The sequence below is a fragment of the Molothrus aeneus genome, chromosome 1, assembly GCF_037042795.1.
Source record: "Molothrus aeneus isolate 106 chromosome 1, BPBGC_Maene_1.0, whole genome shotgun sequence".
Taxonomy (NCBI): Eukaryota; Metazoa; Chordata; class Aves; order Passeriformes; family Icteridae; genus Molothrus; species Molothrus aeneus.
Genome location: NC_089646.1, coordinates 16,384,020 through 16,400,424, shown reverse-complemented (window position 1 = coordinate 16,400,424; position 16,405 = coordinate 16,384,020). Strand labels below are relative to the sequence as shown.

Sequence of the window (16,405 nt, the reverse complement as noted above, 5' to 3'; positions counted from 1 at the left end):
GCCTCGATAGTAGAAAACATACATTTTTGTAATCATCTTTGGGGTTATACAGAAAAGAAAGATAAATATAATGAATTTTTGTTCACAAAGATATTATATACTAAGGTTAAGATTTATAGAGAGATTTAGCAATCTACCTCTCACTCAAATTTCCTTTAGAATGTGGATAAGTGGGGCTAAAATATAACCGTTTCAAAGACTTTCTATGAAACATGTATTTTCTCTGTGAAAAATTATTCAAGAGATATTTTACAATCTTTTATGCAAAACTAATGTACAAAACAAAGGCTATGTCAAAATTCTCCTGCATATATGACAACATGGAAGAGCTTTTCATTTCATGTCATGAAATAGACATAACAGTCTCTTATGCCGCAGGAAAAATACTGTTTTGAACATTCATTTCTTGGTACCATTTTTCTTGAGGACTTACATTTTAAAATATTACTTTGGAAGACTTTTCTGAATCTTATTTAAAGTTTATTTCTATGGTCAAGGTGACCATATGGTTTAAGTTGGCTGGGAAGTCCTCTAAGGTGAACACTCCTTGGTTGACCACATCTGGTGCCTTAAAAGAGTGTAGACAGTTTTGTGAGGTGAAAGCATTGGATGCATTTTTCTCTCTTGAGCTTAAAAGCTCCCAGTTCTTGACAAATGGCCTAAAGCTGGATCTAGAATGGCAGGCTGGCTTCCAGGTACTAACTCTTTTCTCCCTCTCTGTGATGTACAACAAATTTTTCTGTATTTCCGTTTCCATGACTATCAATAGACTGCAATGTATCTCCTGAAAACAAGTCACTAATGCTCAATGCTAATTCACATAAATAGATCTTAAAAGTTTCTTGAATTCAACAAATTTATTTGACTTAACTAATGAGTGTACATTTTAAAATACTGTCTGGTATTTTAACACTGGTAACAGGTAAGCCCTCATTTATGAACATGAAAACCCAGACCAGGAGCAAAGGAGGTTGGTATGCACACATGGACAGAGGTGTGTACTCGCTCAACCCTGACCACTGCAGACCTCACAGGAGTCCTGCAGGTGTGGTACATGGTGGAGTTACAGCATCAGGGCTGAGAACACTGAAAGGAATCCACGCTTCTGGGCTACCCTGCCAGGAAAGGGAACATGCTTATCCATAAATGAAAGACATTAGGATTCCCAGGTGAGCCAGAAAGCACAAGCCAAAACAACTATAAGCTGAGGTTTAATGTTGAGATAAAGGCATTCTGGACTTCCTGTGTTTTGTTAAAAATCTTCCTTCTTAATACTGCTCTTAACTTTCTTGGGCTACTCTTAAGGTTGAAAATAACAGTCTGTAATGAAAAGATCTTGGAAATCACTGGGTTGTCATAGCTTAATGCAGCTATAGACAGTCATTAACATGTAGCTCCCAGTTTGAACTTGACAAGGACCTTTACCAGAGCTATTGCTTGTCCCTAGTAAAGTCAGAGGTTACTTGTCAGGGAACTTTGTATTGTGATTCACTACTAAATACAGCTCTGTGCATCTGAAGCAGCTGTATGCATGAACCAAGTATGTGCCCAAAGTTCCAAAGTTTGAGACATGAAAAACTGGGGCCAATATAGTTTCACTAAATGGAAGTGAGAAAGGAAAGGTCTTCAGCTGGAAGGCACAAGTTAAAGACTAGAAGAGGTCAAAGTCTAAAGAGGAGGAAATCCGAGGAAAACAAAAGCAATGACAAAATGAAAAAACCCCAAACCCAAACCATAAGGCAACATGGAACAAATAAAACACTGAGAAAAGAATAAATACAATCAATTAAATGTATTGTGGTAAGAAGGGAGAGGAAGTTCCAAAGAAAATAGTCATGAAACAGGTTTATGAAATGACAACAAAGCTGTAACAAGACAAATGGGAAAAAAGAAATAGGAAACACAAGCACAGTGGAAGCTTAGGTGGTTTTATTCATTTTAGAAAGATTTCAGCACAGCCAATAATGCTAAACTAAAACAATGAAAACCAGTATCATATACACTGCGTTTTTGTATGTATTTTAACTGAAATGTAATCAAGATTTGGTTTTTGGGGGCCTCACCTAAATTATACTACTTAGGAAGCTCAAAACCAGGGCCACTTCCAGAAACATTCTTGACTCTTTGGAACAGCCCAGCATCAGATTAAGACTTTTTGCTTTTGTTGACTTTCTTTCAAAAATATTTCCACCAAGCAATTTTACTTAAATGTTTCTCAATCTAAAATTTGATCCAGCAGCTCTGTTCTAGTTTCTTATCACAAACAAGATTCATTATGCCTTAAACTATACTTTACTTTAGTAAGCAAGAAATTGTGATGTACAACAGTCAGCAACACAGTGAATATATTAAACATTCTTGATTTTTTAGTGATGAATAGCCCCACATAGCAATCAACATTTATAGTGTTTTGCAGGTTTTTATGCTCTGGAGTTTTGTGGATTGAATGATAAATTATGTTCATTCAATAGGAAATTTAAGATCATCAAATTTAATTCTCTTATAAAACAATCAGATAACAGTATCTCTATGAAGATAATTTGGAAAATGAAGAAGGATAGTCTTGCAGTGAAGGACAGATCCATTTCCAGTTCTGTCTCATGTGAACTTGACTCAAATGTCATCCAGCTTCAGGTTTCCTTAATTTCTCTGTGGTAGCAGGAAGTTAAGATTTGTAAGGACAGGAGACTTCTGAACAAAAATGCTAATGTGCTAATTTAACTCTATAGGTCTGGTTTACTTTTTGTTTGTACTTGTAACTACCTGCAGGTGGGCAATCAAGTTTCAAATATGAACACAGAAAAATACTGAGAAGAAAGGCAGAGTTAAGACTGTGCAGCAATTATAACAAGCACAAAGAATCCTACTATACATTTATCCTAAATGCTTGGTCTTCAAATACAAGTAGTACAAAGCATTTATTCTTTTAGCGTGTTTAAATTTTTTTGTTGGCAGAACATAATCTTCAATTCAAGACACTCAACTATGGGTAAACTGGGTTACATCTTGTTTGAATGAACACCATTTGGCTGCAGTTAAGTCTTTCCTCTTGCTCACACAATGCCAATCACATCTCATTAATCAAAATTGAAAGTAAAATGGGTTTTAAGCCTTAGAAAAACTATATGATGATGGCTTTATCACAGTAAGTATTTACATTTAGCATTAAGTACACAGAACAAATGTATTTTTATGGAAAAGACATCTCTGAACAACTCTGTCATATGTGCTACATACATATATTAAACTGTAAACACAGGGTATAGGTATACACATATACATATGAACAGTGACCAAGCTGACAGAGCTTACAGGCCACACTAGTATAAAATATAAAGTTACCAGTAATTTTCATCAGAGACAACACATACATAATGTAAGAATAAACACAGTAACCACTGTGAAAACAAAATTATGCTGAAGGAGTATAATTTCTTGCCTAATTATTGCAGTTTATAACAACTGTAGAATAGTAAGTTATTTGGTTGTTATTCAAATAATTTTTTTCTTTAATAAAACAGGTTATCACTTTTGCCTACAAATTAAAGTAAGTTACACATGCAAGAATGACCAAACCTGTTGGCAATATCTATTGCAGTCAGAGCATGAGTACTCTTTGTATGGAAGTTAACAGAGTGGGAGCTATTAAACAAATACTTGTTCCCTGTACAAAGTCTCACGTCACTCCAATTTAGCCAGCATGCAGCAACAGGAGAACTCACAGAGGCAGCTCTGGCTGAGAAGCTGTCCAAGCTAAGATGATCACCTAAAGCCAGGAATGCTGTTGAGTATTACTGAGGAATGCCAGGTGAGCAGGTATCCATGGAGCTGGCATTCAGCAGTGGCTCACAAGCTCAGACACACAGACAGATGTGTCTGCCAATTGCACGTAGGCAGACACATCTACAGAACCTCCCTCTGTATCCCAGACACTTCCCTCACACTCACTCAGGTATGTGGCTCATTCACCATCCCAGCACATGCAAGGTTAGTCCTACTCACACAATCTCATGCAACTCCGTTCCTTTACTTTCATTCCATTTTCCTATTTTTCCTATGCTGCTTGTTCTTACAATTTTTTCCCCAGTATCATTTCCCCACAGTATTAATGTACAAGACTGCTTTTTGCTGAAAAGTCATTGCTGTTAAGTATGGGAAAAAATGATGAAAATACTTCAGTGGTTTGTTATTCCTCCATCACTTCTGCACTAACCCTAAACCTGGGAATTACATATCAATCTTATCAGCAGGTCAGAACACCTAACAGCCACTTATCTCATGCATCAAATATTACTCTTGAACTTACTAAGGTTTTTCTACCAACAATTACAAAACAAATCAGCTCAGAGCTCTTGTCAGTAATTTTTGCATTCACTGTTTCAAAGACTTTTACAAAGTAAATATATTAGTATTTTATTTAAACAGAATCAACAAACAACTGAACCATTGCATAAATAGTGACTATAGCAATGCTCCTGCATAATACTGTTAATTGCATTAATATAAGAATTTCAAAGCCCATCCTCTGTGGGGTTTTGCTTAATGGGGTTTACGGCCAGCTTTTGTCCATGTTCATTGCCCTTGTTGCAACACTTTCTCCATTTCTTCATCCTCAATACAAAATTTCACTTCTTCTCTTTTCCCTTTATATTTTTATTCCTACTTTTTCTATATCTTCCTCTTGTCAGCGCAGGCTCCACACACATTGTCAGTTTCCTTCAACTTCAGACCAAGATACCATCAAAATGTGCATCTTCTCCATTTGCACATAAGAAAGTGTGATTTCAGTATGGAGTGTACACTGTGCTGCCCCCTCCTCCAGTGTACACATGACATGTGAAATGCTTTTCACTTTAAGGGGTACAATGTGAGAATGATTCTGTTTTATCTTTCAAGAAATGGGGTAAATGCTGGGAAAGGCATGGGTATTTACACATAGACACAATGGAACAGTTCACTTGGCTATTAAAGTGAAAAAAAGAATTGGCATTTCCATTAAAACCCGATCTTTTTATTAACTTAGAACTAGATTGGGTTTGTTTATTTCAGTACAAATAATTCTTGCAGAAAAAATTTTGTAGAAAGTATTTTTCACTCTTTCGTCAATCTACGATCCTCACCAAAAAAGCCCTCTTCTATTTTGCTTCCAAATGTATGATACAGCAATATGCGTAAAGATTAGCAACTACATGCATTGCTATGCTGAAAAGAGTGAAAAATTCAAAATAGGAAACAGAAAGAAGGCTTCCCAGAATTAATCCAATCTATCTCCCTTCAGGTTTTGAAATTATCAAAGCAAAAACAGTTGTTGACTGTTTCAGAGAGCTCTCTGTTTAGATAAATATAACAGTCCTTTCCAGTTCCAGGACTGGCTTGAGTAAAAAAAAGAAGTTATAGGACACTTCTTGCATATTATATGATTTAACTGATTTTTAGATTAATTTTCAAGTAGAAGGACACTACCAGCCTGGAATCCCACCTAAGAAACTAGAGCTGACTGACATTTTTTGGGCATTCAAGAAATCAGAGTATTTTTCCTCAATTCTCTCTATTAAAAACAAAGGTATGTATCAAGGTTTTTCCTCATTAATAAACATGGGATTTGTGGAATGAGTTGACTAAACAGAGCAGACCAACAACCATGGCTACATACCAAGTGTCAAGAAAGCTTCCTAGTGCAACCCCCAGTCCTGTCAAGAAAGGGACTTCTCTCAGCAGCTCTCCTGAAGTCAACAGGTTTTCATCTAATTTGGAAGCCATAATAGTATCAACTGGCAAATTGCCCTTTTTTTCTCCAAACTGCTAAGAAAATTCAGGTCACATGACTGGATAGGAACCACTGCACCACTGCAACAGCAACCAGCCTCTCAACATACAGCAAGTTCAGGATGATCTACAGAACATGTCTCCCCACATAATTACCCTTCCAAGCACTGGAAAACCCTATATTAGGATGAAGGATTAAAAAAAAACCTGAAGAAATCAAGCATTATCAATTTCCTATCTTCATGTGTGGGCTAAAAAAAAAATAATTGAACCCAGCAGTTCTTTCTAATTTTCTGTTTTCTATGTCACCTTCCCTACATGCTTCTGGTGCTGTCAGAATGCTGTTTGTTCAGCTGAGCAATGCATGATTTTCCAGCATCTCCCAGTTTTGGCAAGATGATTGCTGTGCACAAATACAGACACGGCCTCCGTACCTCACAGCTTCACTGCTATGCTTGGTAACACAAAAAAAGCTGATAAACTTTAGAAAGATCACAAAGGTGCAGAGTTTCCCAGCAGAATCTTCTTGAAAATCCAAGCAAGTAGAAGGTGGAGAGCAATTTGAACAACATCCTAGGCACAATGTTTTTTTCTACTGCTAAATTCTGATCTTTAAAATGTCTTCTCTACAAAGAATCTGAATTCCCTCCCAACACTAAAAACAGGTTTAGTCTTTGAATGAAGGGATAAGTCTCTACTCAGAACAGCATTTCCCCTATTCCCATGAAAATCTGGCAGATATTGCAGCAGATTGTCTTGAGAAAAAAGGAAGAGAGAGAATGACAAACCTACATTACTCTGCAGTCTTTCCTCCTTCAAGAGGCACCACTGCCTTCTAGATGGTATTTAGCTGAGACTTGCTTTGTTCAAAGAAATTCCAAGAGAGAACAGTAACAGGCATACTGCTTGACCCTCATGCTCTGTCATATTTTAAAGGCAAGGGGAGGAAGACAGGAACTCTTCTCCCTGTTCAAGCTAGTTAAGGCAATCAGTGGAAAAAGCAGAGACAACAGTAGGCATTGAACTCTAGGTCTTCTTTGGGTTGTAATTTCGGCAATTCCCAATCAAGTTCAGGCTGCTTATTTGGAAGGGTGAGATGCATCTTGTAAAACCTTTCACTTGAAGGTCACTAGAAAGATGCAGTCCAATATAAAAGGGTTCATGTGGTGTTGCTGCAGCAGCTGATTTACCTCTTCAAAAGCACCAGTGCAACCTTATTTGAAGGCTCTTGTTGAGTGTATTATCCAGATTCAAGAACAGTGGGCAGAGAGAAATAGCTATACCCTGGGATCAGACATTTTTCCAAAACTGGGGCAGAGCAACTTGACCTAGAACCTAGAAAAATAACAGATTTACTACAAGCTGGAGAAGCTCCTCTTGTTTCTAAGATCTATGTAAATACAAAAGCTATAGTGCAACTGTAATGTCTGTTACTGTAATTACAATGCTAGTCAAGGGCTTCGGGTTAACAATAGCATTAGGGCACACAATCAAACAGTGAAATCGAATGAAAGCTAGAAAATAATGATTATCAGAAAAATAACTGTTATTGTCAAGCTTCAGAACACAACAACCATAGCAAGAAGTTAGGAAAATTGCAACAGAAACCTTGGTGAGGAGTTTTAAAGTTAAAAGCATTTAGTTTTGCACTTAGTGTGCCAGCATCCACTGTCTGCCATAGTATCCATATTTTTTCTTTCATTGTTGGATAATGAAAGGTGGTTGGAAATATTAGACCACTGTCTGAATACTTCTAGTTGAACTCACAATCATGTTTGTATTTAAGATTTAGATCCTGCTGTAGCATGATAGTTTCTTACATTGCTCACTTTGTTATGAGCCTGTACAACTGAAAGAAATAACAGGTCAAGTAAAATATGCAATAATACTTAAAACAGATGTTGATGCAAATTCCCGTGAAGAAAAATATTTGTTTCAATGTATGTGCTTTCTTAGAGGTTATTTTTCCTATATTGTGCAATTACCATATTTAAAAACAGATACTATTAAGGATGAGTTTGTTTAAAAAGCAGTAAGAAGTCATTCTGTGAATGAGTATTAATGAACTGAATGCTCTGACTTTTAAAAAATTCTACTGCTTCATGGGACACAAAAAATTATCAACTATATGGGGGAGAGAGGGGGAGACTATCAGACCTTTCATCTTACTCTGTAAATGTCACTGTGTTGATGCAGTCCAAATTATATAAACTGTTGAGCCAATTCTGTACTGTTTCAACAGGAAAAGAATACTCTTCAACCTCTGAAATATTACATATCAAAATATTAATTAGGTTCAGTACTTCAAAAACAAAGTCAGAGGTCTAGGGATGTTTCTAGCTTCTTTTAAAGCTTTTAATGATGGTATTTATATTTATTTTCCTACTAATACAATGGGATCAAGAGGCTGTTGTGCCCGGGAGAAATGCATCCTATAGGTGAAATAAACTGCTATTTTATAAGGTTAGAGATGTGGAGTGTTATTTCTATTCCAGGTTAACAGACTTACATGATTTTCTGTTGGAAATTTTCAGTGGCTGAACCTGCACTTCTGGTCTTCTTAATGCAAATCTCCTATAAAATGGGAGGTGGTGGGGAAAAGACACAAGCTCCTCAGTTTTCACTGCAAATTTGGGATTAATAAACACTTAATATCATAAGACTATTGCAAAATATACAGAAGATTTTGTAAGAAATTAACTTAAAACAATGCAACCTATTCACAATCTAAAAAAATTAAATCTTGCCTAAAATTTTTGTAAGCTCTCCAAAACCTGCTGCAGTTCTTATTCCTGCATAGTACATCAGTGTGAATGCAGATACTGATGTGCTATTTTCCATATGTTTTTTCTTTCAGTCTGGATCAGTGTAATCCTATCAGTTTTTGTCATTATTAATTCTAGCCAGAGAAATAAGGAAATCCAGAGTATGTCAGCAACATGTTTCCAAGTTACTTGTCCTGCTGCAAATGCACATTTATTGTACCCATGTAATCTATGAGCACTACAAATTCCAACTATGCTAACTTAACAACTCACCAGTAAGTCTCTTCTCTTACTGCAAAAAATAATGGAATTATGCTTCTCGGTAGCTCACCTCTCCTGGAAATGCTTTGAAGGGATCAAGCCTGCTCTGGGATTGGCATCACCTTCATGTTTGGCTTGCCACCAGGTTGCATCATCCTGGCTCATGATCTGAAGGATATCTCCTTTTCTGAAAGCAAGTCCAGCTTCTTTACAAGGAATTGCTTTATCTTCATTAGGATCATAGTCAAATAAGGCTCTGATAAACATCTGGAACAAAAAGTGTTTGATCTTAAGAATCAAATATTTAATACAATCCAAAGGTTCCTCTTCTGTTTCTACTGTTCAAAACCACCGAACTAAATAATGTAGATATTTACTGCTGCAAAACATCCTTATGGATGTCTAGCATTGGAAGTTCATACGGGAATGTTCAACTCATTGCTGCAGACTCAGTGGAGCAAAGGCTCTGTGACTCAAGGCAAGCAGGACCTGGCAGGTGCACAGTGGGCCCATATGAGGAACAGAGAAGACACTGTTAAATCAAGATGCTATCAAGTGTCTTCTACCTATGAACGATGGAAGGAGTACTTGGAACCAAGCCATGTCCTTGCAGAAGGTGGAAGATTACCTGTCAACTACAGAGCTGAGAGTTCAGGCTCAAGAACCATGTTACAGCCTCTCATCAATTCAGCGCCTCTGTATTGAAGAGTACAGTGTGCTGTCATGCACAGTACTGTCACATTACAAAAGTTGAGTCCACAGGTATAAATCACTTTATTGGTTCTGTCATCCAAGCAAAAAATACATATCCTCAGCATAACAGTTACTGCCATGGCTTCTGAAATAGTCTTGCTTACCTTGCCTTCCTTCATTGGCATTTCTTCCTTCACACTGGGTATAATTTTAAATGTAATGGCTCCTTGAGACTGAGCCTGGTGAACATTTGAAAAGAAAATGCACTTAGAATTAAGCTAATATTTCAAAGAAATCCTAGAAGATAAAAGAAATTCAAATGAATTTAAAAGAATAGAATGAGTCTATCCTCTCCCAAACTCTCTGGAGTTTGACAGTTTCACTTAACCAAATTCTGTATTACAAAAATTAAAATACCCACTTAAAATGCTTGGGTTTATTTGCTTCTCTGGGGGAGCAGATGGACTGTTAACAACTGTGACCTGCATGGTTCAGAGGTCCCATTTCTGTACTGAAGGCAGGAGAAAATGCTACAGCTTAAATGTATGCATATTAGAAGCAACTGCTGGACTCCTGGCACAGTTTGGACATCCCTGGAAAAATCAAACTAACATTTCATTTTTCAAAAAAAAATTATAGAAGAATTCGAACAGGTTTGTGCCATATTTATCATACAGAGCTATTAGGGGTGGGATTTATTCACTTGGCAACTTTAAGAAAGGAGAAAAGCAAAACATATTTGAATAGACGACGTGTACTAAATGGAAAAAAAGCCCTGTACTATAAATCTTAAAACAAGTTAGCCATCAGTAACCACCTCATCCATTCATCTTTCCCTATATCCCACTTAAAATGTGTCTGGCTGCATTTTACTTATTAACCACAGTATATTCCCACTGCCTCAGTGACATTTTGCTATTGAAGGAAGTGCTAATCAGTTGGAGGCTCTGCTACTATTGCATGCAGCCGACAAGTTTCATAAAACCAGCAGAGTGAACAGGCAGCCAACGATTTCAGCAAAATGGAAATAGGCCTGTCCAGTACCAAGCGAGACATTCTTCCACCGCGCGTCTGCGATCCAAGGCTCACTGCTTGACAGCCAGCAGCCAAGGGCTCATTGCACCCGCCGTAGGACTGGAATCAATAATTTCGTTACTTTTGAAACAAGCTCTAACTAGCTTTTGATGTTTATATGGTACCTCAGAAAGGTAAATGGGGAAATTGTTCACACCTTTTCTAGTGGTGTTTTGTTTCTAGACATTTTAAGTTATTAATTTTTGAAGGAAACTATGGTTCTGTAGGGAATGTGAAACCATAAAGCAAGAATGAGTATCAGCAGGCTAGCACTTGAATGATCTTGGTTCCTGAACCAAAACTGTGAGACAGCTGCTCAATTCAGCAGGACAGCAAGGTATTTATGTATATAGAAAGCCCTGCAGCATGAACAATGGAGCTATCATGACCCTCATCAATGTCTTTGATGTAAAAATACGAAATATTTCTGAAAAAGTCTCAATTACTTAATTTGCAATAGTGTTTCAATAATGAGAAATCAGGCTGGCTTTAGAGACTGTGCAGTTTACAAGAATGTAGACAGAATAATATATATGGCTATATACTGTAAATCAATGTCATATAAAAATCTTCATATACCAGTTCTACAGTCTACCTGTATTATTAATTAATTGTCACATGGAGTGACAATGTGTTATTAATGAGTTATTAGCGAATACATTTTAAATAGTTCAAATTCAACACATCATGGTGGGCCTTAAAAACTATAGATTATGAAATGAAGTCTGCAACATTCTTCAACATATTTATGGCAATATTACTGTCTTTAACTCTTCACAAGTAATCTATAATTGCATGGAAAATCACTCTATGAGAAATGACAGATTTTTAAATGATGGCACTGGAAAAAAAGCCATTATAGTAGAATACATTTTTTTTCTAAGAAATACAGTAGAAATCATAAGTGTCATTACTTTTTCTTAACTCTCCTAAATTAATTTTAAGATGTTTGGTATTTACCAAAATATGTATTATTTCTTCAGGCTTTTTATCATCTATGGGAATCCCATTGACTTCCCTCAGTTCATCACCAACATGAATAAGTCCTACAGAAGAAAAAAAGAAGTTGTGAAATTGTAGCTATGTATTACACAAAAATTGCCATTAATATTCAGCTTGTTTCTCCGTTGTTCATATAGGTTAAGTCCCAATTTTCTTACACTTTAAGCTCTAAGATAAAAACAGGAATATATGGTGAACATAACAGCTAACTGTCCTCTCAGACAAATTTGATAAGGTGGTTGGTTAACTCACCTCCCTGTCTTCCTCCTAAAAATTAATACCACCTTCTCTACACCTTTTCCAGACTTTTATGCAGATGTTTGAAAAATATCTATGACAACTCTTTTTCTACTCTATTTCTATTCTACTACTTTCTTACTGCTACAGATACAAGTAGTGCAAAGAGCACTAAGGCTGGGAATGCTAATTTGTGGCACAAATATTTGCTAATCTATCTATCTATCTATCTATCTATCTATCTATCTATCTATCTATCTATCTATCTCTAGATTTACTCCATTACTGCATCTAAGGGTGAAACACAGCTGTCCTAAATTTTCTTCAGTGAAAAGAGACACCTTAATGCATGATTCAGGACTTCTTGCTTAAGTTTTTGCAGACACAGAGCATCCCAAACTAAACAAGGATGTGCTGTAATTTTGAGAACTACCAGCTGAAATGCCAAATGGATGTCTTAATATTTAATAATGTCAGCACCCCAAGTTCCTCCATCAGCAGGCTGGCATATGTTATCATGGAATGATTCCTGCAGTGTCTGACACAGGGACAGGAGTAAGACTTTATGATCTTGATGGGTTCCTTCTAGCTTAGCATATTCTATGATTTATAAACAGATGTCATCAATTGGAAACAAGTCATTATATATATATATATATATATATATAAACCCCCCTGTATAACTCAAAGATACCTTGCTGCAACTGCATTGGGGAAAAAAATCAGCATACTTTCAGCCGTACTCCAATATCACTTTGGAAAACTGTTCAGAGCCCAAATACTTCTGTTTGTGATAGTGATGTATTTAATTTCTACAAAATATGCCATTTTATCTCATCTTGTTCTGAGCTTTTGAATGTCTAATGCCAAACAGCAACACCTTACCACTTCTATCTGCAGCTCCTCCACGCATTATCCTGGCCACCACAATTGCACCAGTATGTTCATCCCTTTTAATAGTAGCTCCCTTGGGTAAAAAAAAAAAAAGAAAAAAGAAAGTTATTTGGTTTATCTCAGCATAATTTTAATATACAACACTAAAAAACATTTGCTATGTAAAACTTCAAAAAGCTGACGTATTAGTACGTAATTAAGCCAGAAATGATACTTGCTTATGAAAAGAATATAAAAAATATGTTGCTCTATTTCTGTCCTCTTAAAATGGGTCTTCTTTTTCAATCAGAAGTAACTCACGCATTCTGTGAGTACACAGGTTTAAAGAAAAAAGGACAATGATGGAAAAAGTTTGCTTTTCAATTTAATGGCAACTGCAACATAGCTTACTTGAGACAACTACTAAAATTGAACTAAACCAATGCTTCAAATTGGTAAATTGTTGTTCCTACATTAAAATAGGCCATACTACATACTACAGGTACAGAAGGTATATCATTGTTCATAATTGTTGCACTTTATGCTCAGAACTCATTGTGTACCTTTTTCCTTTACAGTGTTATCAATAAACAAACACACATTTGAGAAGTGCCCTGAATGTTGGGGCTCACCTCGAACACTCACAGGACAGAAATGCAGAGGAAGGGAACATTTCCTGAGTTAAGCATGCCTGTTTTCATACACTCCACACAGACAGCACAGGGCACTGAGGTGAAATGACATAGTGTAGTTAAATTTGCAGTGAACAGCTGTCTAGATGAGAAAAATGCCTTTGTAACAAGAACTGTGAGGGTGCACTGCAAAGAGGCACGAGGTGATGGGGAAGCAGCAGGCAGCCGCAGTGCCAAGTGAGAAGGGTCACGGAGCTGCAGAGCTGCTGCCTCAGCTGCAGTGCCAGTCCTTTCAGGCAGAACTGAGGGAGCCAGGGAGGAAATGCTGGCCCTGTTCTGGGAGACAGAACTACAATGGGGATTTTAACTAGGTAAGTCATACTTCATAATGACCCCCAAAAAGGTTACTTGATCCTGTATTTTTAAAAAACAAGAGGGGGAAAAAAAAAGCATGCCTTGTCCATCAGGTTTCAAAATGCACATGGTTACTTTCCCATATTAATCTAATTAGTTACCTGCAATAGCTCTAACTTTGTTAATCAGCAGAGATATTAAGGACTCTGTCAGGAGAGTCAACTTTCTGAAAATTTCCATATTTGCAATTCGTGAATGAACAGTATTACTTCACCTCTGAGTGGTAAGTGTATTCTGCTATCACTGGTTAAAATTTCCTTCCATCAGAGAAGTGTTGTGCTTGGAGTAAGGTATATAAGTACTCTTCAAGGAAGTTCCTTGAATAATTTAATAGCTTTTATAGCTATGCTGCTGTATCTGTTTATTCTAAACATGAACATCATATTTATCACTACTTCAATTTCTAAGTGTTTCATGAACATAAAGCTGGAAATTGTACAAATAATAGAGCTGGGATTTTCCTACAGTTAGCAATTTCACTGACTGTAAATAAACCTGCTTTCCTCTACCTCTAAGATGGAAATACAGCACAAGTCACAAAGACAAAAACTGGGAGACTAATTTACATTTTTATATGCAAGTTGCATTTATTGCAAATACAGTAAAATTAAAACAGTCACCATTCACTTTGGCTGAAAATTCAACAGCAGCCAAAACTCCAAAGCAAAACCAATGTGCTATGTTTGCGCATTTCATTAACATTCTAAATTTATTAGTATGAAATTCTATCGATAAGTAAACTAATTCTGTAATTTGCCAGCCTTATTCTTATGTATTGTTTATTATGCAATTATATCAGTATGCACTTGTTTGCATTACAGTTTCAAATTAGTCTGAGAGTTTCAAAAAACCAGATTTAGCTGCAGCTAATCTCACTTAAAAAACTCATTACTAGACTTCTGTGCAAAAAGAGTTGCATACCATTAGGAAAATATTAAACAGCCTTAAGCCCCCTAGCTTATATCTCAATATTAAGTTCTGACCATGCAGTGACAGCTACTAATTTGAAGTTTATAATAATACCTGGAATGTTTGACCTATTTTAAAGTGAAACGGATTTTGCTGGGGTTCTTTTCTGAATATATCCATCAAAAAGAAAAAGAGCAGCATTAGGATGCTAGAGGCAAATATAAATATGCCATATTTCCACTACACTCTCCATACAAAATAGGCTCTCCTAATTAATCAGGGAAAAAGCCTTCATCAGAAAGGCTGTATGCCTTTTACCTAGAAGTAAACACCATGAAATGCCACCAAATTCAAAAGGCAAGCAAGGACTGGCAGGCCTCCCCTGTGATCACCCACTATCCCACTATCCCAGCCCCATGCTGATGTCTGGAAAGTGGTACTTCACTTTGCCAGGCTTTTTAGACTGATAATAGAAAAAAACCTGTGTGCAATCAAAGACCACACTACTGACCCAGAGAGCATCTGGAAGTAACAATAAGGCTCTTTCTTGTCCAAGTGGAAAAGTCACTTCATGCTCTATGTGATTATCACTACTGGCACAAAATGAATTTTCCTAGCACATATTAACTGAGCTGAAAGATGGCCCCACAAAGATAACAGGTAAAGTGGAATTTTCATACAAAGGACAAAAACAAGTTCAAAATGGCAGGAAAATTATTGAACCTAAGTTAGCTTACTGTCAGTATCTCCTCTGTGGCAAACCCAAAGTGCATGAGCAGGTCCATGAAAAACACTACTTGATTTTACCTATTTGTACCTTTAGTACACAATTTTAAAAGGAGGTTCTATAAATCCCACTTTCCTCCCAATTTAGAACTCTTAAATCATCAAACCAAGTGGATTTCTTTGTGAAAACCTGAAGAGCTGATTTTCTGAAAAAGCAGCTTCTCTTGTACTACTGCCAGCCCTGCTTAAACTATGAGGTATATATAATCTGGCAAGAAAGTCTCCTTATAAGATGTTCAGCTCCACTACTTTCAGTTACATGTGCAGTGCAGCTCCTCATTTAGGGCTTTAAAAATGGAAGAAGGTTAGACTGGACCTTGAAAGCTGGAAAATATTTTCGGTGTTGTGAGCCAAAAGTGTAAGTTACCCTAAACGAGACATATACAGATGTAATAGCATAGCTCAGTTTAAAATACTTCTAAAGGGAAAAATAAGGAGTTTGGGAGCCATATGGTGATCAGACTGAGAAAATGCTTAAAGGTGTACCATACAAAAGCACTAAAAATAATAAAAGCTCATTCAGCAAGGCTCTTCCACTGTTTTTTAGTTGCTTTTCCCCCCTCCCCCCCATTTTTAATGTAGTATCACTCATGGGTAAGGATTGCTCAGGGCTTAACAGATGTGAGCTTTATTATTTCATCCATTTATTTGCTGGTTCCAGAATATAAACATTTTAAGTCTTTATTTTTTAAAGAAAGAAAAACTAGCCTGTAAAATAAATTACTAATAAGAGAATTTGAAACATCAGTAATATTGTTGCATACCTCTCTGTTAAACAAAAGCACATGCAGATGATAAATGCAAATAAATATTCCAATAAGCCTTAGTTTAATTCATTCTCTATTGAAAGTGCAAATACAAGTATCAATTTTCTACCTTACAGTGAGTAGCTATTTAAAAGTTAATGTACACTTATATGTAGACTATACAGACTAAAGGTAACCCTACATCCAAATCCCACCAACATCCCACCAAAAAAACAGCTAGGTTCAT

The 16,405-nt window shown here is 36.5% G+C and overlaps 1 protein-coding gene across 1 annotated transcript in view; it reads right to left on the bottom strand.

Moving 5' to 3' along the window:
- MPP7 (MAGUK p55 scaffold protein 7) overlaps positions 1 to 16,405 on the bottom strand; it is a 148,360-nt gene that overhangs the window by 25,081 nt on the left and 106,874 nt on the right. The window contains exons 8-12 of the mRNA XM_066551956.1: positions 12,684 to 12,765; positions 11,520 to 11,605; positions 9,650 to 9,724; positions 8,863 to 9,059; positions 8,276 to 8,340 (exon numbers count right to left, since the gene is read on the bottom strand). Coding sequence (XP_066408053.1) covers positions 8,276 to 8,340; positions 8,863 to 9,059; positions 9,650 to 9,724; positions 11,520 to 11,605; positions 12,684 to 12,765 — 505 coding nt within the window. The remainder of the gene's footprint in view (positions 1 to 8,275; positions 8,341 to 8,862; positions 9,060 to 9,649; positions 9,725 to 11,519; positions 11,606 to 12,683; positions 12,766 to 16,405) is intronic.